This window comes from Musca domestica, unplaced genomic scaffold (genome assembly GCF_030504385.1).
Source record: "Musca domestica strain aabys unplaced genomic scaffold, Musca_domestica.polishedcontigs.V.1.1 2, whole genome shotgun sequence".
Taxonomy (NCBI): domain Eukaryota; kingdom Metazoa; phylum Arthropoda; class Insecta; order Diptera; family Muscidae; genus Musca; species Musca domestica.
In genome coordinates, this window is record NW_026712249.1 from 38513793 (window position 1) to 38535619 (window position 21827).

At 37.7% G+C, this 21827-nt stretch overlaps 2 protein-coding genes across 5 annotated transcripts in view; both read right to left on the minus strand.

Moving 5' to 3' along the window:
* Positions 1-11612, minus strand: part of LOC101901505 (CAD protein) — a 38586-nt gene extending 26974 nt beyond the window's left edge. The window contains exons 1-4 of the mRNA XM_005176106.4: positions 11432-11612; positions 4913-5946; positions 1857-4849; positions 1689-1793 (exon numbers count right to left, since the gene is read on the minus strand). Of these exons, the coding sequence (XP_005176163.1) occupies positions 1689-1793; positions 1857-4849; positions 4913-5894 (4080 nt within the window). The 5' untranslated portion in view covers positions 5895-5946; positions 11432-11612. The remainder of the gene's footprint in view (positions 1-1688; positions 1794-1856; positions 4850-4912; positions 5947-11431) is intronic.
* Positions 11613-14776: 3164 nt separating this feature from the next.
* Positions 14777-21827, minus strand: part of LOC101901668 (hypothetical protein) — a 73332-nt gene continuing 66281 nt past the window's right edge. For 2 of the 4 annotated variants that reach the window (XM_005176107.4, XM_011296824.3), the window contains 5 exons: positions 20310-20445; positions 19972-20019; positions 19209-19473; positions 15070-15530; positions 14777-14983 (listed from right to left, as the gene is read on the minus strand). In XM_005176107.4, coding sequence (XP_005176164.1) covers positions 14865-14983; positions 15070-15530; positions 19209-19473; positions 19972-20019; positions 20310-20445 — 1029 coding nt within the window. In that variant the 3' untranslated portion in view covers positions 14777-14864. The remainder of the gene's footprint in view (positions 14984-15069; positions 15531-19208; positions 19474-19971; positions 20020-20309; positions 20446-21827) is intronic. The other 2 variants (XM_011296826.3, XM_005176108.4) reach the window with 1 other exon arrangement.

Sequence of the window (21827 nt, forward strand, 5' to 3'; positions counted from 1 at the left end):
AGCAAAAACGTTTGTACGTGTGATATTTGAAGAGAGTCGGATGCTTATTTCGTTTTTCTTTTTAGCGTTTTGTTTTTAAAAATCATTAACCCGAATGGGGGAGGTACCAGAAGAAATAGTCCGATCTCTGCCATCTTTATAACAGATCTTGTGCTGATAGAAATATTGAGATGTGCCAAGTCTGAATGGTATTGGATGTTAATTTTGCGTTTTATAAGCTTTATGGTTATTCAAAATTTTGACCCGTTGTGGGGGAGGTAGCAGTAGGAGTTGACCGATATATTCTATCTTCACGCCTGCTCGTGTGTCGATAGAAATATTCGGATGTATGGAGGTTAGAAAGTAATCGGATCCTTATTTCGCGATTTATGAACTGTTGATCACTTGTGGGGAGGTACCAGATGGAGTGGACCGATATCTACCATCTTCATCCCACGTCTTGTGTTGGAAAAAATATTGAGATCTGTGAAATTTGAAGAGAATCAAATGCTTATTTCACATTCTGTGAGAGATGTAATTATTCAAAATTTTTATCCGTTGTGGGAGAGGTACCAGAAGGAATGGGTCTATATATTCCATCTTCACACCAAATCTTGTGTTGAAAGAAATATTGTAATGGACCGAGTTTGAAAGTAGTCGGATGCTGAGTTCGCATTTTATGAGTTTCATGGTTATTCAAAATTTTGACCCGTAGTGGGGAAGGTACCAGAAATAGTGGTCCGTTCTCTCCGTCAATCATACCAGATCTTGAATTGATAGACATGTTGACATGTGTGAAATTTGAAGACAATCGGACTCTTATATCACACTTTATAAGAGTTATAAATATTCAACATTTTGACGCTTTGTGGAGGTTCTTGACGCAGAGAGCCGATATTGTTCATTTCGCACCTGACCTAGCACTGATAAAAATATTAGGATTTGCAAAATTTGCACATAATTGTTTTATTTTTTTGTGGAAGAGAAACCAGAAGGAGAGGACCGATATTAGAACTCAATATAAGTTAGATAATAATATTGCGATCGGATACTTTCTTCGAGAGTTATAGTGCGCACCTGTTAACCAGACACATAGATAGACAAGCAGACAGACAAACGGACGGACATCCTTAGATCGACTCCAAATATCCAGAAAGGGATTTGTCCAAAGACACCTAGGGTCTACAACCGTTATTTCGATGAGTCACGTTTTGGTCGTATTAAATGGTATATATCCTCTGTAGCCACATGGCTGAGGGTAAAAAAAATCTCCCCGCAGAGGACCCAAATTTTTGTATAGAAACAAATGTTCCTCTACAGGTCGCCGATTTTTTTATTAGATAAAAAATTCGCCTGGTCATAGGACAGATTATTTTTTAAACAAAAAAATTCACCTCTCTCAGAGGTGTGGCTGTTTTTTTTATAGAAAAAAATCCTAAGCTGAGGACCCATTTTTTCGATAGAAAAAAAAATGTCTCGAGCACCAATTTTTTATTAAATAAATGCAAAGACCTGGGGACCGATTTTTCTTTTCTCTTTCTTCTATGAGAAATCAGACCCCAATTTGCTAAGGATTTTCTTTTATAAAAGAAAGACCTTAGTCCCCTAGAATATTTTCCAATACAGAAAACGTTAAAAAAATCGGTTCTCAGTTCATTGAGAATTGACGATTGGAAAAAATAATAAAAATATATATTTTTCGTACTCACATTAACACCATGTTCCACATAGAAATCTCCGGTACCCATTGAAGCATATAGCTTATAACCCATTTTAGCCAAATCTCTGATGGAGGGTAAAAGTTCCATTTTGTGCTGTAAAAAAAAAAAAATTAATTAATTTTTCTCTTTCCCCTTCAATAATGCCATTTGACTAACCTTAAAACTTCCAATCGACAACAATATGGCCTTTTTAGGAATTTGGAAACCCGTTGACATCATACCCTTTAAATAGGCCTCATAACGATTGTCACCAAAGCAAGCCACCTCACCGGTTGAGGACATTTCCACACCCAACTGGACATCGGCACCGGCCAGACGTGAGAAACTGAATTGTGGCACCTTGACACCAACTTTGCCGACACCATGTAAAACTTCCACAGGTTCAACGGGCAGGCCCACAATGGCTCTGGTGGCGGTGGCCACGAAATCGTGATTTAGAGTTTTCGATACAAATGGGAAGGAACGTGAGACACGGACATTGCATTCAATGACCTTGAGTTCGTTGTTCTTGGCAATGATTTGCATGTTGAAGGGGCCGGTGACATCCAAGAGGCCGGCGACATCGCGGGTAATGCGTTTTATGTTCTCCAATGTTTCGGCATTCAAATCTTGTGGGGGCGTCACCAAGGTGGCATCACCCGAATGGACACCAGCATTCTCCACATGTTCCGACACAGCCATACACAAAATTTCACCATCCGCTGCCACAGCATCAACATCGATTTCCTTGGCTTCTTGCAAGAATTTCGATATGACCACCGGATGTTCTTTGCTAACCTGGGAAGCAGCTGTGAGATATGTCATCAAATCTTGATCGGAATAGGCCACATTCATGGCAGCACCGGAGAGAACATAAGAGGGTCGAACCAAACATGGATAGCCCACTTCGTGGCAAAATTGTATGGCACTTTCGTGGTTTATCAATTCCTTCCAACGTGGCTGCAGAATACCCTTGCGATCCAACATACGCGAGAATTTGAAACGATTTTCGGCCGAGTCAATGGATTCGGGTGAGGTACCCAATACCTTGGCCTGTTGACGATGTAAATCCATGGCAATGTTGTTAGGCAGCTGACCACCCATGGAGAGTATAATGCCCTCGGAATGTTCCAGTTCATAGATATCCATAACCACCTCAAATGTGATTTCTTCAAAATACAAACGATCACACATATCGTAATCGGTGGATACGGTTTCGGGATTGTAGTTGATCATAATGGTGGATTTGCCCAAATTGCGCAACTCTCGTAGACAGCCTACGGCACACCAATCGAATTCCACGGAGGAGCCAATGCGATAGACACCCGAACCCACCACAATGGTATAACCACCGGGGAACTCAATGTCATACTCCGAGGCATTGTAGGTTAGATACAAATAATTTGTGGCTGCTGGCCATTCTCCGGCCACGGTATCGATTTGCTTGACATAGGGTATGATGCCAGCCTCCTTTCTCTGTTGTCTTATGGCCAATTCGGTGACTTTGATGGCCTCGGCCAGTTGTTTGTCGGAGAAGCCCATGCGCTTGGCATGCAACAACTGATCGTTGCTAAGCGAGCTGCCCGACTCCTCCACTTCCTTGTAGAATTCAATGATGTTCTTCATTTTATTCAAGAACCAACGATCAATCTTGGTCAGGGAATGCAGTTCATCCACAGTGTAGTTAGCCTTCAGGGCAGCTGCCAGAACGAATGGCCGTTTATCGGTCGGTTCCTTCAACTCATCATTGTTGACCTTTTGCAGATAGGGATCGAATCCGGTCACAGCATTATCCACCATACGCAATGCCTTCTGGAAGGCCTCTTCAAAATTGCGACCAATGGCCATTACCTCACCCACACTCTTCATTGAGCTGCCAATGTTTTTGCTAACCCTTATGAATTTGGCCAAATCCCAACGGGGTATTTTCACCACACAATAATCCAGAGAGGGTTCAAAGCAGGCTGTGGTCACACCGGTTACCGAATTTTTAATGGAAGGCAAGGCCACACCCAAAGACAACTTGGCAGCCACATAAGCCAAAGGATAACCGGTGGCCTTACTGGCCAAGGCAGAACTACGCGAGAGACGAGCATTGACTTCAATGATGTAATACTCCTCAGAGTAAGGATTCAGGGCATATTGTATATTACATTCACCCACCACACCGAAATGGCGAATAACCTTCAAGGCTGTGCTTCTTAACATATTGTATTCCTTGTTGTTCAGGGTCTGCGAAGGGGCTACCACAATACTTTCGCCCGTGTGGATACCCAAAGGATCCAAATTTTCCATATTACACACTGTGATGCAGTTATCAAAGGCATCACGCACCACTTCGTATTCCACTTCCTTCCAACCCTTCAGCGACTTGTCAATAATCAATTGGCTGGAATGGGCCAAGGCATGTTTTGCCAATGTTTCCAGCTCTTCTTCGTTGTCGGCGAAACCCGAACCCAGGCCACCCAAAGAGAAGGCAGCACGAGCCATAACGGGATAACCAATTCGCTTGGCAGCCATTAAAGCTTCTTCGACGGAGTATACAGCCTCTGAGGGAGCCACTTTTTCTCCGATTTCATTCACACGCTCGGCAAAGATTTTGCGATCCTCTGTTTCAATAATCGACTTGATTGGTGTACCCAAAATCTTGACATTGTATTTTTCAAATACCCCTGATCTTTCCAGCTCCACGCCACAATTCAGTGCGGTTTGGCCACCAAATGTCAAGAGGACTCCATTGGGCCTCTCAGCCTTGATGACATCCTCCACATATTCCGGCGTCAGGGGAAGGAAATAACATTTGTCTGCCAAGCCTTTGGATGTCTGCACGGTGGCAATGTTGGGATTAATTAAAACCGTTTGGATTTTCTCCTCTTTCATGGCCTTAATGGCCTGCGAACCGGAATAATCAAATTCTCCGGCCTGGCCAATGGAGAGACCGCCTGATCCCAAAATCAAGACCTTGCGTGGTCTCTTTTCCAGTAGAGATTCTGGTTTGGGTGTGTACATGAGACGTTGTATCAGCTGTTGGCGTAAACTGATGGTGGCAGTTCCCTGAGATTTTACCGCATCCAGGAAGACATCAAATAACAATTCCAAATCTTCGGGACCGGCAGTGTGTTCTGGATGGAATTGTACCGAGAAATAGGGCTTTTCTTTGTGGATAATACCTGGAAAAAGGGAAAAGAAAACGTTAATGACAAGCAATCTAAAACGAATGCACCTTTACTCACCCTCATTGGTATTGTCATTGGCATTGGTAAACAATGGCTCCCAGTCCGCAGGCAAGGTCTCAGTGTCCACAGCAAAACCATGATTTTGAGAAGTCATAAAGCAGCGTCCGGTGCCATGATGGATACATGGCAAATTGTGACCTCTGTTGCCATATTTCATTTTGTAGGTCTTACAGCCAATGGCCGTCGAGAGCAATTGATGACCCAGGCAAATACCAAAAATGGGTTTCTTGCCGGATTTTAAAATCTTTCGAACTTGTGTAACCGTATCCTTGCACACCACTGGATCACCGGGTCCATTGGAAATGAAGAGACCATCAAAGGTCGGCTCATCCAAATCATGATTCCATGGCACCAATTCCACACGAGCACCCCGACTCACAAAACATTTGATTTGATTCAATTTCAAACCACAATCAATGGCACAAATGCGGGGCGAGCCACCCTCATTGAAAACCATAGTTTTCTTCACCGAACACTCTGCAACCAAGTTGCGGCTATTGGGATCGGAAAACTGCAATTCCTTGACATTTTCTGGATACTCATAAACAATACGTCCCAAAATGGAACCATTTTCCCGAATCTTCTTGGTCAAGGCTCGAGTGTCAATGCCACTGATACCGGGTACACCATGAGATTCCATCCATTTGGAGAGAGTTTCTTTGGCACGCCAATGGGAAGGCTGCTCACACACCTCACCCACAACCAGGGCAGCAATGGAAATACCCTCCAACCATTCGAAATGTTTTGGCAAGCCATGTTCATCCTTTTCATTGAAGTCCGGTACACCATAATTACCAATCAGCGGATAGGTGAGGACCAATATTTGTGCACGATATGAACGATCCGTCATCGATTCGGGATAACCGACCATACCAGTTTGAAATACAACTTCACCATCAACGGGCGCCTTGGCGCCAAAGTATTGACCCGGCAAGACAGTGGAGTCTTCAAGGACTAAATAGCAGTTGGGTGTTGACATGTTGCTGTTGTTGTTTTCGGCTGTGTTTTTTACTGGAATATGTGGAAATTAACTGTAATAAATGGAAATAAGAAGAAAATTGTTAGAAACGTGTTTGTATAACAGTAAATAACATTAAGGGAAACTGTTATAAATATGTGTATAACAGTACTGACGGTACTGATTTTAACAAAGCTGTTGTGTATTTATACACAGATTTCCATAGAAAAACAATAGAACAAACTAATTTTGTTATTTTTTACATAAACAAGTAAAAAGGTATCAGTCGGTTTTGCCGGCAGATTTATACCCCCAGTCCTGAGTTACGCTTATTCGAACAGTTGATCCTTTATCTGACCTAAGAGTGATAAAAATATTACAACGTGCCAGATTTGCACTATATCGACTACTTCCTAAACTTTATATGAGATACTTGCACATTTTTGGAAATTGTGGAAATATGCGTGAGGTAGCAGATATAGCGAACCATTTTCATACTTCAACTAATACAGCAAAATGTGAAGGTAATTTGCAAAATTTGAAGGTAATCGAACATTAATGTCCAATTTTATGCAAAATTATAAATTCCGGTAAATTCTATATTCCTATCAGGTTTCTGGTATTGGAAATTTTGACCCTTTGTGGGTCAGGTACCAGTAGGGGTTCGTCTTGACAACAAATCATGTGTTAGCTAAAATATTTATATGTGTGAAATTTGAAGAGAGTTGGATGCTTATTTCCGTTTCTTTGAACGTTTTGTTTTCCAAAATTTAGAACCCTATGTGGGGGATGAATCAAAAGAAATTGTCCGATCTCTAAAATCTTTATATCAGATATTGTGTTGAAGGAAAAATTGAGATGTACAAAGTCTGAATGGAATCGAATATTAATGTCGCGTTTTATGAGCTTCACGGATATTTAAAATTTAGACCATTTTTTGGAGAGGTATCAGAAGGAGTGGACCGATATATCCAATCTTCACAGCAGACCTTGGGTTAATAAAAATATTGTGATGGAGCAAAATTGTTATATCCTTCCTCTTTCTGGGCAGTAAAATATATATACAGGGTGAGATAAAAAAAAAAAACAGCAACAAAGTCAAACGCCATATTTTTTTTCATTTTTTTAAATTTTATTGAATGAAAGCAAAAAATGTCGGAAATAGCATCAAATTTTAGAATAAGTTTAGATTTGGGCGAATTGGTCACTTTTGGCACGAATTATGGTCTTCAAACGGCTAATGGAACCTTCACAATCTACCCGAATGTTGCTCTGCTGTATTTTGGCCCATTCCCAGCCGGGCGCTTGCTTGAGGTGATCGATACTTGGTATTTTTTAGTGCCAACCTTGCTTTCCAAAATACTCCAGACACAATAGTCCAAAGGATTGGTATCCGGAGATTTTGGTGGCCATTGTGCGCTGGAAATGAAGCGAGGAACCTCATTTTGTAATCATTCTTGGGTGACGCGTGCTGAGTGCGATGGTGCTAAGTCCTATTTGAATGTTCAAGGTCTACGGCCAAAATGTTTGCGTGCCCAAGGCTTTAATACACCCTCCAGAATATTTTCGCGATAATATTGGTCATTTATTCTGATGACACATTTGATTAATACGAGCGGAGAGCGACCATCGGCTGTTATGGCGGCCCACACCATCACCATGGCCGGCATTTGAGTTCTGGTGGCCAACCGAAGGTGCACATTTTCAGCTGACCTCTTTGGCAAGTAAACACGATCATTTTGTTTGTTTACAAACTGCTGGACAACGAATGTTTTCTCATCGGAGCGAGAACCACTTTCGGCCAAACAAAGCAACTCTTTAGCTCTTTTGAGTCTATTTTCTTTTGGTTGCGGTGTAAGTTCCTGCACTTTTTGGAATTTCAATGGCTTTACCTCGAGCTAATTTTTCAATATTTGCCGAATGGAATATTTCGATATGTTCAGCTCACGAGCCATTTTTCGGTCACTGCCACGCGGGTTTCGATCAAGTCGCTTCTTTAATTTTCGAACCAATTCTGCTGATGTTGCTGCTGTTTTCGTTGCGTCCACTTCCTTGACATATGTCGGGCAACGCTACCAGTATCACGGTAACGAGCAATGGTACGAGACACAAATAATTTATTCACATTTACAGGTTGGAGTGCTTTAACGATAGCCACTTGTGATTTTCCAGGCAATTATAAAGAAATCACACTATCACGCTTGAATTCCATCACGAATAACTTTATTTCTGGAAAATTCTCACCAAAATGCTTTGGTACACTTGTAAACAATATAATGAGCTGTCACTGGAATAATTTTAACAGCTGTCGGACGAGTGGCTCAGAAATGACAGCAGTCTGAATTTGGTTGCTGTTTTTTCATCTCACTCTGTATGCTACTGTCAATATAAGCTATAGTAACCCTCGTGTAATATTTGTTTATTAATGTTATCTGTTTAGCCACAGAATTGAACATATGTCATTTATATTACTCTTTTAACAAAAAAATTTAGTGTATTTACGTTAGGTTTATTAAGTGTAAAACGTCGTTTTTATATTAAAAACTTATTCCGTTTCTTAAAAAATATCTATTTATTTATTTCTAAATCTATTTTTATTACAAAACTTAAAATACTCGTAGAACTTCCAAATGGATGTGAAATTTACGTTTCTGTTTGTCGTAAGAACGACATTAATGTTTTATGTGTGCCTGTGTATGTTAATCAAAAAAAAATTAACATAATGTTAATTTCGCTTTTATGTCCAGATAAACAGCCAGACACTTATTAAAATTAGCTTTTTTTTGGAAATGTCTATCAGAAAAATCTAATCACGTTTTTAGCCGATATTTATATACACAAACATACATACATATGTACGTACACACATGAATGAAGACAACAATAAAATTCACTATGGGGCACAACAAACGAAAAATATTATTGTGCAAATTGATGGATTTATTGTTCAAACAGATACCAGGAATGAGTGAGATACCAAGAATGAAAGAGACGACGTGATATGAACCCATGTTGCTAGATACGAGTATGTAATTGCAATTAAATTAAAGGTGTGAATCGTATATTCATTGGGACTGATAAGAATGATTTTTGCCGGCGAATGTTTGCATTTGATACATGTGCTCCAAGTTTACACAAAGAAACTTGCGATTAAAAGGGGAGTCGGTCCGCCAGAATAATAGAAAGTTTCGTTAAGTGTTAAATCTATATCAGAATCAAATTTCACATATTCCAATGTTTCTGAAAATATTAGAGCTAAATTGTCGAAAAGTAATATATGAAAAACTGCAACCAACTTCAGACTGCTGTCATTTCAAAGCCACCCGTCCGACAGTTGGTAAAATTATTCCAGTGATAGCTCATTATATTGTTTACAAGGGTACAAAAGCATTTTGGTGAGCATTTTCCAGAAAAAAAAAGTTATTTGTAATGGAACTCAAGCGTGATTTCTTTATAATTGGCTGGAAACCCACAAGTGACTATCGTGCACCTTCGGTTGGCCACCAGAACTCAAGCGGCGATCATGGTGATGGTGTGGGCCGCCATAACAGCCGATGGCTCTCCGCTCGTATTAATCGACCGTGGCATCAGAATAAATGCCCAATATCATCGCGAAAATATTCCGGAGGGTGTATTAAAGACTTGGACACGAAAACATTCTGGCTGCAGACCTTGGACATTCCAACAGGACTCTGCACCATCGCACTCAGCACGCCCCACCCAAGAATGGTTACAAAATGAGGTTCCATGTCCGTCTGTCTGTCTGTTGTAATCACGCTATCTTTCGAACGAATTGAGATAGAAGGCTAAAATTTTGCATACGTGTTTATTTTTCCAGTAGGCAGGTTAAGTTCGTAAATGGGCCATGTAGGTCCACGTTTTCATATAGCCCCCATATATAAGTACATCCCGATATTCGGTATTTTGATGATTTTAGCGACATTATTAACCGGAATTGTTTCAACTTTGGTATTTGACGTTCGAAATGGATACTACAGCCTAAGACAGAAAGTTATCTGCGCAGGTCCACGTCTTCGTATAGCCCCCATGCAACGGTACCTCCCGATATTCGGTATTTTGATGATTTTAGCGACATTATTCATCGGAATTGTTTCAAACTTAGTATTTGAAGTTTGAAATGGATACTACAGCCTAACACAGAAAATTGTCTGTACAGGTCCACGTCTTCGTATAGCCCCCATACAACGGTACCTCCCAAAATTCGGTATTTTGATGATTTTAGCGTCATTATTTAAGGGAATTGTTTCAAATTACGTATTTAGAGTTCGTAATGGAAACTACAGTCTGTGACAGAAAATTGTCTATGCAGGTATAGGTCTTCGTATAGGCCCCATATATCAGTACCTACCTATATTCGGTAGGTACAATACCCACCCACATTTTTTGAGATGTCGTATTTGACGTTCATAATGGATGCTATAGCCTGTGACAGAAAATTGTCTATGCTGGTCCAGGTCTTCGCACAGCTTCGATATAACGGTACCTCCCTATATACTATATTTTGATGATTTTAGCTACATTATTTACCGTTTATTTCAAGTTTCGAATTTGAATATGGTAATGGCTTATGACAAACAAGGCCTATGTAGGTCCACGTCGTATAGACCCCAATATAACGGCTATATTCGGTATTTTTAAATTTTAACAGAAATTTTTAAGGACTTTATTTTTTGAAAATTTCCAAATTCTTTCCAAATGGTGGAGGGTATTCAAAGTTTGGCCCGGCCGAATTTACTGTTTTTTTAACTTCTTGTTATTGTTATTATATTATTATTATTATTATTAATTTTTATTTTCATTATTATTGTTATCACGTTTATTGTTATTATAATTCTAATTTATTTACATTATTTATTCACTTTTATTATTTTTATTACTTATATTACATTTAACCAAAAACATATGTTTTGATTATTTTGTGTGTGTTTTGATTCTTTCCGACTTCTACTACCAGATTCACCAGACACACATCTGTACACATACCCAATCACAGCTGTAAATACACATGAATACTGTACTGCTGGTCGAGGGATACACGCCGTAGGAGAACCGGTTCGCAAAAATAAAACAACAACACTTGCGAACACAACAAAATTGCCTGGAGGCTTTTAATTAGCATAACAGACAACAAAGATTTATTCGTTCGTGTTCGCCGACCGTCTGGACTTGCGACGACGTCATAAAGAAAGTAACTTCAACGTTTGGTGGTGGACGGTACTTGATCCAATTTCGATTCGATTCGAATTAATCTAGAAAATCCGCAAGATTTTCGTTAAATCTTTCTTACAATATAATCAAATACACATTTCGATGGCATTTACTCCGTAATACACTACAACAATATTCTTGTCCACTAAAAGAAACGTAACAAGGGGACATATGCACAACACATGTGTGTGTGTGCACATGTGTAATCCAATGTCCACACAACGAGGAACCACTTGTGTAATTAGATATCCTTATAAAATACATTTTTTGTTTTTTTTTTTTCTTTCCAACAAAAAATCACTTAAATATTAAATTATCTTACAACTCACATTTGTATTGCGTTTTAAACAAACGTTGTGTTGAAAAAAACTTTGAAATAACACACAAAATTGTCGGTTTTTTGTGACTTATTTTAAAACCCACGTGGCTTTTGGGATATTCCTTAGTTAAACCGTGAACGAAACAGAACAACCTTCTGAATTGGCCGCTGCTAAACGACTAATTCACTCTTGGAGATTGTCTTCTTTTATTGGCTCCATCTCACGCACACACAGGTACATTTGCCTACTTCATGCACGCATCCCCATGGCTGTTGTTTTTTGCTTGCTGCTTTTTGCGGCCTTGTCTCAATTCTCTCGGTTCTCACAATCTCAGCAATCAAGAAAGGGATTTTACCATTGCATGTGGGGTTTGTGTGTTGTTTGAGCACTGATTGTCTGGGAGAGAGGGAGAATGAGAATTCCAATCAAGAAAGGGGTTTCCGCTAAGCAGTCAGTGTATGTGGGGTTTGTGTGTTGTTTGAATACCGACTGTCTGGAGAGAGGGAGAAAGAACATGCGAATTCCCCCCAAGAGAATAACAAAAACGAGCATAGTTTCCTTTTAATTAACATTTTGTTTTTCTTGTTCCTCTATCGCAGAGAAATATCTTTATTTTTTTGTAGCAGCCAGACAGATAGATAGTACGAATGTTTTGATTTCTTTTACAATTAATTTTGTGTACATTTTGTTTTATCAGCGACAAGTCTTCGAAATTTGTTGTATACAACAAAAATGTTGATAAAAATGCCGGTCTCTTCAGAAAATAAAAGACCATTGCCGGTGTAGCTGCCATTTTTGATTTCTCTTAAAAGTGATTCTCTTCCAAAGGGGAACAACACTTAGAGAAATAAAAACTGATTTATTGATTAAAATAAAAAGAATTAAAATTTTTTGTTCATATTAAAGATGGATTTTAAAAATATTTCAGAAGAAAAGCTCTTAACTGATCAAAAAGAAGATCTTCAGGCCAAATGCTATACACATGTGTATTTTGCCAGTAGGCAGATTAAGTTCGTAAATGGGCCATGCCGGCCCACGTTTTCTTATAGCCCCCATATAACGGCACCTCGCGATATTCGGTATTTTGATGATCTTAGAGATATTATTTACCCGAATTGTTTAAAATTTCGTATTCAAAGTTTGTGATGGGTATGGCAGCCAATGCAAAAATAAATGGTGTGCAGTTCAACGTCTTCGTATAGCCCCCATATAAAGGTAGCACCCGATATTCGGTATTTTGATGATTTTGGCGACATAATTTGACGGAATTGTTTCAAATTTCGTATTTCAAGATCTAAATGGGTACTACAGATTAAGACAAAAAATACGTACACAGGTCCGCGTCTTCGTACAGCCCCCGTATAAAGGTCATCATTTAAACGGTATTTCTAGGAATTTTCAAATTCCTTTCAAATGGTGGAGGGTATTAAAATTTCGGCCGGCCGAACTTATTATTATTATTCACTGGAATTGTTTCAAATTTGGTATTTGAAGTTCGTAATGGGTACTACAGCCTATGACAGAAAATTGTCTGTACAGGTCCACGTCTTCATATAGCCCCCGTGTAAACGTACCTCCCGATATTCGGTATTTAAATGATTTTAGCGACATTATTCACCGGAATTATTTCAAATTTGATATGACAGAAATTGTCTGTGCAGGTCCACGTCTTCGTATAGCCCCAATATAACGGTACCTCCCTATATTCGGAATTTTGATGATTTTAGCGACATTACTCCCCGATTTTTTTTATTCAAGTTTCGGATTTGAATATTGTCATGGTTTAAGTTGGAGTACAGGAATATAAGCGAAATTAAGTATTTTAGTTTTCGGAATGTGCATGATGTGTAAGGGTCAATATTAGAGCAGGGCCAGGCAAACTCAGTCACACGTGCCTCCGATGAGCATAATTCTCTTCACACTTACAATCGGAACCATTGAAATAGAATGTAATCAGAGAGTAACAAAATGGGAAGAACATTAAAGTGGGGCACCCCGAAAATTGTATCGAACGTGAACCTATGCTACAGAAGGTCGAACCCATTACGAATTTTAAACTTCGAATTTCAATTAATTCCGACGAAAAATGTAGATAATATCGGCAAAATGCTGAATATCGGGAGCCATACAGAACCATATTAAAATATGGACCTATATAGAAATGTTTCTGTCAGAGAAGGGTCGATGAGCATATTTTAGCTACATCAAATGCCTTAAGATTTTAATTTTGAATTCTTCAGTGGTAGTGGTTTATAAAAACACAACTCCTTAAACTATGCTGCATATAATATAAAGATTCACAAATTTCCTATAAAATATACATAATATGGTAATGCAGTGCTAAAATGACACTGCATTATCATTATGGCCAGACACCACGTAATAACTGAAAGCTGGGAGTACATTTTTATCCCCTGACTAAAACGTGGATCTATATGGAAATTATTTTGTAAGTATGATTTTTACATAATAGGAACTCCAAATACCAACATTCGGCAAAAATACATAGAGGGGCATATGACAAAAAAAACGGAGTGCTCTAACGATAGCCACTTGTGGTTTTCCAGCCAAATATTAAGAAATCACACTATCACGCTTGAATTCCATCGCGAATAATTTTTTTTCTGGAGAATTCTCACCATAATGCTTTTGTACGCTTGTAAACAATATAATGAGCTGCCTCTGGAATAATTTTGACAGCAGTCTTAAGTTGATTCCAGTTTTTTTCATCTCACCCTGTATTTTTTAGATTAATTACTTTAAAATAAAATAATACATTAACTTTGCATTACTAATATAAATTTTATTTTATGCAGAGTAATCAATATAAAATAATTTAATTTATATTATAATAATGATATATCATAGAATATATAGTAAGCATATAATGTATAAAATCTATTAAACTATTTACATAAATATTTGATTGTTTGTTGTATTTAATTTATATAAAAAATGTGATTGGTTGATTGATACTTTGATTCAAATTCATAAATATATGAATACAGATTGTTATGTTGTATTTTACTCGTTTAAAACAAAACTACATAAAAATAACAAATTATAAAAAAAAAACTTAACAACAAAATTGGCAAAAAAAAAAAAAATTAAAGAAAAATTTTAAAATGGTTAAAAAATCAATAAATACGCAAATGTTCTCTGGAATCATTTACATCACTAGGGAACATTTAGGACTTCATTGATCTTGAAATTCAAAATAAAAACTAAGAAAATGCACTTCATAACCCATAGAAATCATAGGTTATGATTTGAAATATGAAAAAAACATTAAAAATGTCACAAAATTTTCGTTACTTAATTCTAAATTTGATTTTCGTTCTTTTTTAATTTTATAATTATGTAAGGTCCAAAGACTTATGTTTTAGTTAAAAATGCTTAAAAACAAAAACAAAAATATTGTAGAAAAAATTAAAACAAATTCTTAAACATTGGTAGGAGCATCCATGCCACAGATAATGGATTTCACAACCGAGGCAGCGGCCAAGGAGGCATAGTTTTGCCATTTGCGGGTTGTGGTGCCGTCCTTGTAATCAGAAATACCTAAAACAAAAAAAAAGAAAAAAAGAAAAAAAAAACAATTATTAATGACTTTTATTAATGACAATTATTAATATCCCATTACTTACCCTTAACCAATATGAAACTCTCCCGGCAATTACCAATAATACTATCCAACACCGAGCTCATCTCCAAATCGGTGGCCAGTAGACCATATTTCTTGGCAAATTGTATACGCAAATCATCGTTACGCACCAAATCCCGCCCTGAACCAATCGGTCCCAAATGTAAACGTGATTTTGGTATGCCATCTACATTGTCCGTGCCAATGGGGTGGGATACCTCAATGACTTCATTGTTGCCAATGCTCATGAAGAGTTTATCCGAATTGGCGGCAGGTCGATTGAAATCACTTTCGGTTTTCTGTTGCAAAAGTTCGAAACCTTCACTCATATACGTCTCCCAGGGACGTTTCACTTCCATATTGGCCTGTAGACTTTCGGCAATCTGCTGCAGGGAATCGTTGACGGGGAAATAGGTTTTCACATCCTCACCACTCTTGTAGACATAGACGTAGGGTTTATCGGTGCTGAAATGAAAAAACGAGGGGGAATTTTGAAAGATTAATACGATTAAGGAATTTGGGTTTTAGGCCGTAAAGATCTGTTGCAATGTGGAACAGAAAAATAATTGGAGGAAGAACAAAGTAGATTATGAAAGTAGCGGAAAAGGTAAAATATACGTATACCGGCGTTTTTAAGGTTTGCCACCAAGGTTTGTAACCTACATTTAAGGGAGAAAATTCGCCCTTTTTAAACATATTTTGAAATTTACCAAAAATGATTTCTTAGAATCCTTGCATTTTAGGTATACAGAGCCTTTTGCAATATTACTGAGAACAAAACGAGAATTATTTTCGTCAAAAAATTATAATTCTCGTGCTAGTCACAAAAATGGTAGTTTTGATCTTTTTTTCAAAAATTAATAAAACCTCCCTTTTAACGGGGTCATAACTTTTCAAAATATTCTACAAAATTATTTTTTATAAAATTACACTACAGGGTGAGATAAAAAACTGCAACAAAGTCAAACGCCATAATTTTTAGTTTTTTTTTTAATTTTATAAATGAAACCAAAAAAGTCGGAAATAGCATCAAATTTTAGAATAAGTTTAGATTTGTTCGAATTAGTCACCTCTGGCACTAATTATGGCCTTCAAACGGCCAATGAAACCGTCAGACGTTGGCCCAAAGTTGCTCTGCGGTATTTTGGCCCATTCCCGACGAAACACTTGCTTAAGACGATCAACACCTTGCTTTCCAAAATACTCCAGATACAATGGTCCAACGGATTGATATCCGGATATGTTGGTGGCCATTGTGTACTGGAAATGAAGCGAGGAACCTCATTTTATAAACATTCTTGGGTGGCGCGTGCTGAGTGCGATGGTGCTGAGTCCTGTTGGAATATCCAAGATCTGCGGCCAAAATGTTTGCGTGCCCAAGGCTTTAATACTCTCTCCAGAGTATTTTCGCTATAATATTCGGCATTTATTCTAATGCCACGGTCGATTAATACGAGCGGAGAACAGCCATCGGCTGTTATGGCGGTCCACACCATCACCATGGCCGGCGCTTGAGTTCTGGTCGCCAACCGAAGGTGCACATTTTTAGCTGACCTATTTGGCAAGTAAACACGATAATTTTCTTTGTTTACAAACTGCTGGACAACGAATGTTTTCTCATCGGAGAAAACCAAATTTGGCAGTTCACCACTTTTGGCCAAGCAAAGCAACTTTTTAGCTCTTTGGAGTCTATTTTCTTTCCGTTGCGGTGTAAGTTCTTGCACTTTTTGGAATTTCCAATGTCTTTACCCCGAGCTCATTTTTCAGTATTTGCCGAATGGAATATTGCGATATGTTTAGCTCACGAGGCAATTTTTCGGCCACTGCGACGGGGGTTTCGATCAAGTCGCTTCTTTACTTTTCGAACCATTTTTGCTGATGTTGCTGTTTTTCCCAAATTCGGCAGTTCACCACTTTCGGCCAAACGAAGCAACTCTTTAGAGTCTCTTTTGAGTCTATTTTCTTTCCGTTGCGGTGTAAGTTCTTGCAGTTTTTGGAATTTCAATGGCTTTAACCCGAACTCATTTTTTAATATTTGCCGAATGGAATATTACGATATGTTCAACTCACGAGCCATTGTTCGGCCACTGCGACTCGGGTTTCGATCAAGTCGCTTTTTTACTTTTCGAAACATTTCTGATGATGTTGCTGTTTTCTTCCGTCCACTTCCCTGACGTCGGGCTACGCTACCAGTATCACGGTAACGAGCGATGGTACGAGACACAAAAGATTTATTCACATTTAAATGCTGGAGTGCTCTAACGATGGCCACTTCTAGTTTTCCAGCCAAATATAAAGAAATCCCACCATGACGGCTGAATTCCATCACGAATAACTTTTTTTCTGGAAAATTCTCGCCAAAATGCTTTTGTACGCTTGTAAACAATATAATGAGCTGTCCCTGGAATAATTTTAACAGCTGTCAGACGAGTGGCTTAGAAATGACAGCAGTCTGAAGGTTATTGCAGTTTTTTCATCTCACCCGGTCTATTCACGTTTTTCTTGGCAACATTAATGCAAATATTTTCCTGATATATAATGAAAATAGAAAATGCGTTTTGCTGGTGACTTATAGTGAAATTTTGTGAGGAACATTTTTGCCTTTGCTGCCACGGTTCTAAAATGAAACTTTGCAGGAGAATTTTGCATAAACCCACATGAAGTATGGCTTTAACCGTAAAATCTGTTTTTAAAAATTAGGAATGTCTATTGTTCCACTTTTGATATCTTCAGGGACCCATAGAAGAATTTGATGATATATAATTTTCTTGAATATTTTGGATTTCAACGATCTCGTTTAATGGGAGAATTTAGGTTTTTTTTTTTTTTGAATAAGGGCACAAAAGTTCCCTTTAGTAACTCACTTGAGGGTTAAAAATTTTCACCAAAAAAAAAAAAAAAAAACTTGAAATATTATCGCCGAAGACACTACATACATAATTGCAAGGATTCCAAGGAATCTTAATCCGAAAATTTCCAAAATAAATAAAAAAAATGGAAGAAGGGGCGAACTTGCCCTTTCTTTTGGGGTTACGTTGCGATGTAATCTTTCAACGTTACGTGTTTTCTATTTTTAACCCCACTTTTCCAAACTACTTGATGTGTCCTTTATGTATTGCAAAAACCACATTTCACGCTGAAAGGGCTTCCATTTGGTATTTGAGATACAAAACATATGGAAGATTATCTAACAATGACATTAAGAATTTTAACCGAAATTTTGGGATTTTGAGGGCAACCAATTCGGTTATATTAATTTTTTTCATGGACAAATGTATATAAATTCTGTTGGGCGGAATCAATTGCCGTTTTAATTTTTATTTGCTAAAATTTGTTCGGATCAGTTCCGAAATCAAAAAAAAAGTATAAAAGCTGTAAGTTCCACCGGGCCGAACTTTGACTACTCTCCACAATTTCGAACGAATTTGGAAATTTAAAAAAAAAAATCTGTTAAAATCTTAAAAATACCGAATATAGCCTGTGGACATGCATAGGCAAATTTTGTCATAAGCCATTACAATATTCAAATGCGAAACTTAAAAAAATCAGTGAATAATGTAGCTAAAATCATCAAAATACCCAATATCGGTAGAGCCGTTATATGGGGCTATACGAAGGCGTAGACTTGAACTGACAATTTTCTTTCAGTGTATTCATTACGAACTTCAAATACCAAATTTGAAACAATTCCGGTGAATAATATAGCTAAAATCATCAAAATACCGAATATCGGGAGGTACCATTATATGGTACGCAGTCGTGGACCTGCACAGACAATTTTCTGTCATAGGTTGTAATATTCATTACAAACTTCAAATACCAAATTTGAAACAATTCCGTCAAATAATGTCTATAATATCATCAAAATACCGAATATCGGGACGTGCCGTTATATAGGGGCAATTTTCAATTTTCTGTCTTAGGCTGTAGTATCCATTTCGTACTTCATATACCAAATTTGAAACAATTCCGGTGAACAATGTCGCTTAAATCATCAAAATACCGAATATCCGGTGGTACCGTTCTATTGGGGGCTATACTAAAACGTGGACCTACATGGCCCATTTTCAATACAAAAAGTCCTGCAGACATAAAACTTCATATACCCTCCATACTATGTTGGAGGGTATACAAATTACTTACCCATTAGCCAAGGCACGCTGCTTGTCCACATACGAAATGACGACATCGCCTAGGCGGACATGTTTCTTGTAATCGGTGTAATGGGGTACACCACCAGCCACGCCCACAATAAAGACATAGTCAACCTTTTGGAATGTGCCCAAGAGACGGGTGGTGGTATTTCCGGTGGCGGTCATGGCCTCACGAGTGCTACCCACCGATGGTAACTTTGTGCTGACAATGCGATGAGCACCAATATTGCCCAGGGTATAGACATTAGATTCACCTAAATATCAGGAAAAAATAACAAAAACAAAAAAAATATTAATAATAATTTTCAAAAAATCTTAGGTTATATTCCAGGGTGTTATGGTGAAGGGTGATTTGGGTTAATTCCAAATGGTGGACTTCAATGGTGCTAACAACAAAAATATGGACCAAATGTTTTTGAACAAGAGAGAGTGGGGCGGGCAGCTTTGTATGGTGGTTGGGTGATCGGTTGTGAGAGGGGAGGTTGGGGCGAGTATCGTATGAATTTGAAACATAAAAATGTGGCAATAGACAAGAGGACACAACAATGTTTTTGTTCGGTGTTCTTTTTACAACAACAAAATATATCCCAGATACCAGATACGACCAATTACAATAACAAAAAAACATACTTCGGTACGGCTACAACATAAAAAGCTTGACAATTTTTCAATTCAATTCGATTTTTTTACAAGGACATTTTAAGGATATAATGCTAAAGTGGGGCTTCCAGCGAGCTAGCTTTGTTTCTTACCAACACGTCTTCTCTTTTTCTTTTTTAACGAATCTTTAGTAAGAGTATCTGTTTTGGAGGTTATGTTTTTTTTTTTAATGGATTAGAAGGGCCAGAGGGGGGAGAATGTTTGTTTGTAGTTGTGGTGGTGGTGGTAGTAGTATTGGTGTACAGACAAGAAAAGAAAAATAAATGCATTAATTGATTAAACTTCTGTTGAGTAGATGTCTTTTAGAGGGTTCTGTATTATTTTTTTTAAGATAAGGTAATGAGAATCAGCATGGTCTGTCCTCAAATTGAGCCTGTTCCTTATTATTTTTCTTCAATTTTATAAACGTTTTAAATGCTTCTCAACTTACCCACAGTGGTGTAGCGCACAAAGGTCTCCTTGTTCTCCAACATGGCATCCACGGCCAATTTTTCACAATACTGTGCCGTAATAATGGCAATGGTCGGCTGTTTGTTGGATGCAATTGTTGGCATTTGCTTGACGACCTGAAAACAAGAAATTAAAGAAAATTCGATTAATATGAAATGGATGCTAATCTTTCGGTGTAAATATCCTCCCTCGTGAATTGTCACAACAACTTTTAAACCTCTAAATATTTTTTGAATAATTTATTAATGGCTGATTCATGAACTCCCATAAAAAGGCATAACATTAAAATCGTGAAATCTTTGCATGAGGTTCAATTTTAACGCGTAGGGGTTACAAATATTCGGATATTCCAAAATTGAAGGGTACGAAAAGTGTCAAAATGGATTAAAAGTACCAAAAGGTACGAAATATTGATTTTGGGTATTTTTAGAATTTTACCAATATTTTCCAACAAAATCAGCTGTAATTGATGTTTTGGGTTCTCAACAGATAAAATTTTTCCTACCGAAAAATTGCAGTGCCCAGAGCATTTATCTTATACTAGCAAGTATACTTCGTCAGTGAAAAGTCCAGCTTAAAATTTTAGATTGCTTCCAATAGTTCGTGTTAGGACTTTTTAGTACTCAAAATGCACAATTTGTTCAAATTGACAGAATTTTGTAATTGAAACTTCATATATTGTACTAATATTTCAGATTTTCTAGGTTTTATACACTTTTTGAAAGTTTTTCCCTCTTCGAAAAGAATAATAGGAATATGTTAAACTTTTACACCGAAAAGCCTTCAAAATCTTTCATTTTCAAGTTTTCCGAGGATGATATTGGCAAAACTATTACACAATGGACCCACATCGTTTTTTCTGTCCACAACTATTTTAACGTCTTCATATGTAACCAAGAGAGACTTCAATATCAAATTTCGGGATTCCAGCTCTATCCCTTTACCCAATACCAAATATAGTATCATTTAGTAAATCTAGACAGCAACAGCGATTTAAAATCAGTACCATTTAGTACTTTTTGAAGAACGTAAAGCATTTGCAAAACCACCACCAGATACCAAGAGAGACCTCAACATCAAAAATTCGGGATTCCAGATCTATCTCTTCACCCAATACCAAATTGGGTGCCACTTAGTACTTTTCGAACAATTGTAGTACACAATTCCGAACGAGCCTTAATATCTCAACTCCGGATACAAACAGTGAACTTTATTCCAAATTTCAGGATGTCAGCTCTTTAATTTTCCCGATTACCAAATTTAGTACCATTGGTACGTATATCCAAAATATGCTACTTTTCTCAACCACAGACACTAACAGAGACATCTACATCAAATTTAAGAATTCCAAATGCCAAATTTAGTACCATTTAGTACTTTTCGTACAAATACCGTCAAACCTCAAACACAGATATCACCAGTAATCTAAATATCAAATTTCAGTATTTTTGCTTTATCCATTCAACCAAGATCAAAATTAGGAACTTATAGTACAATT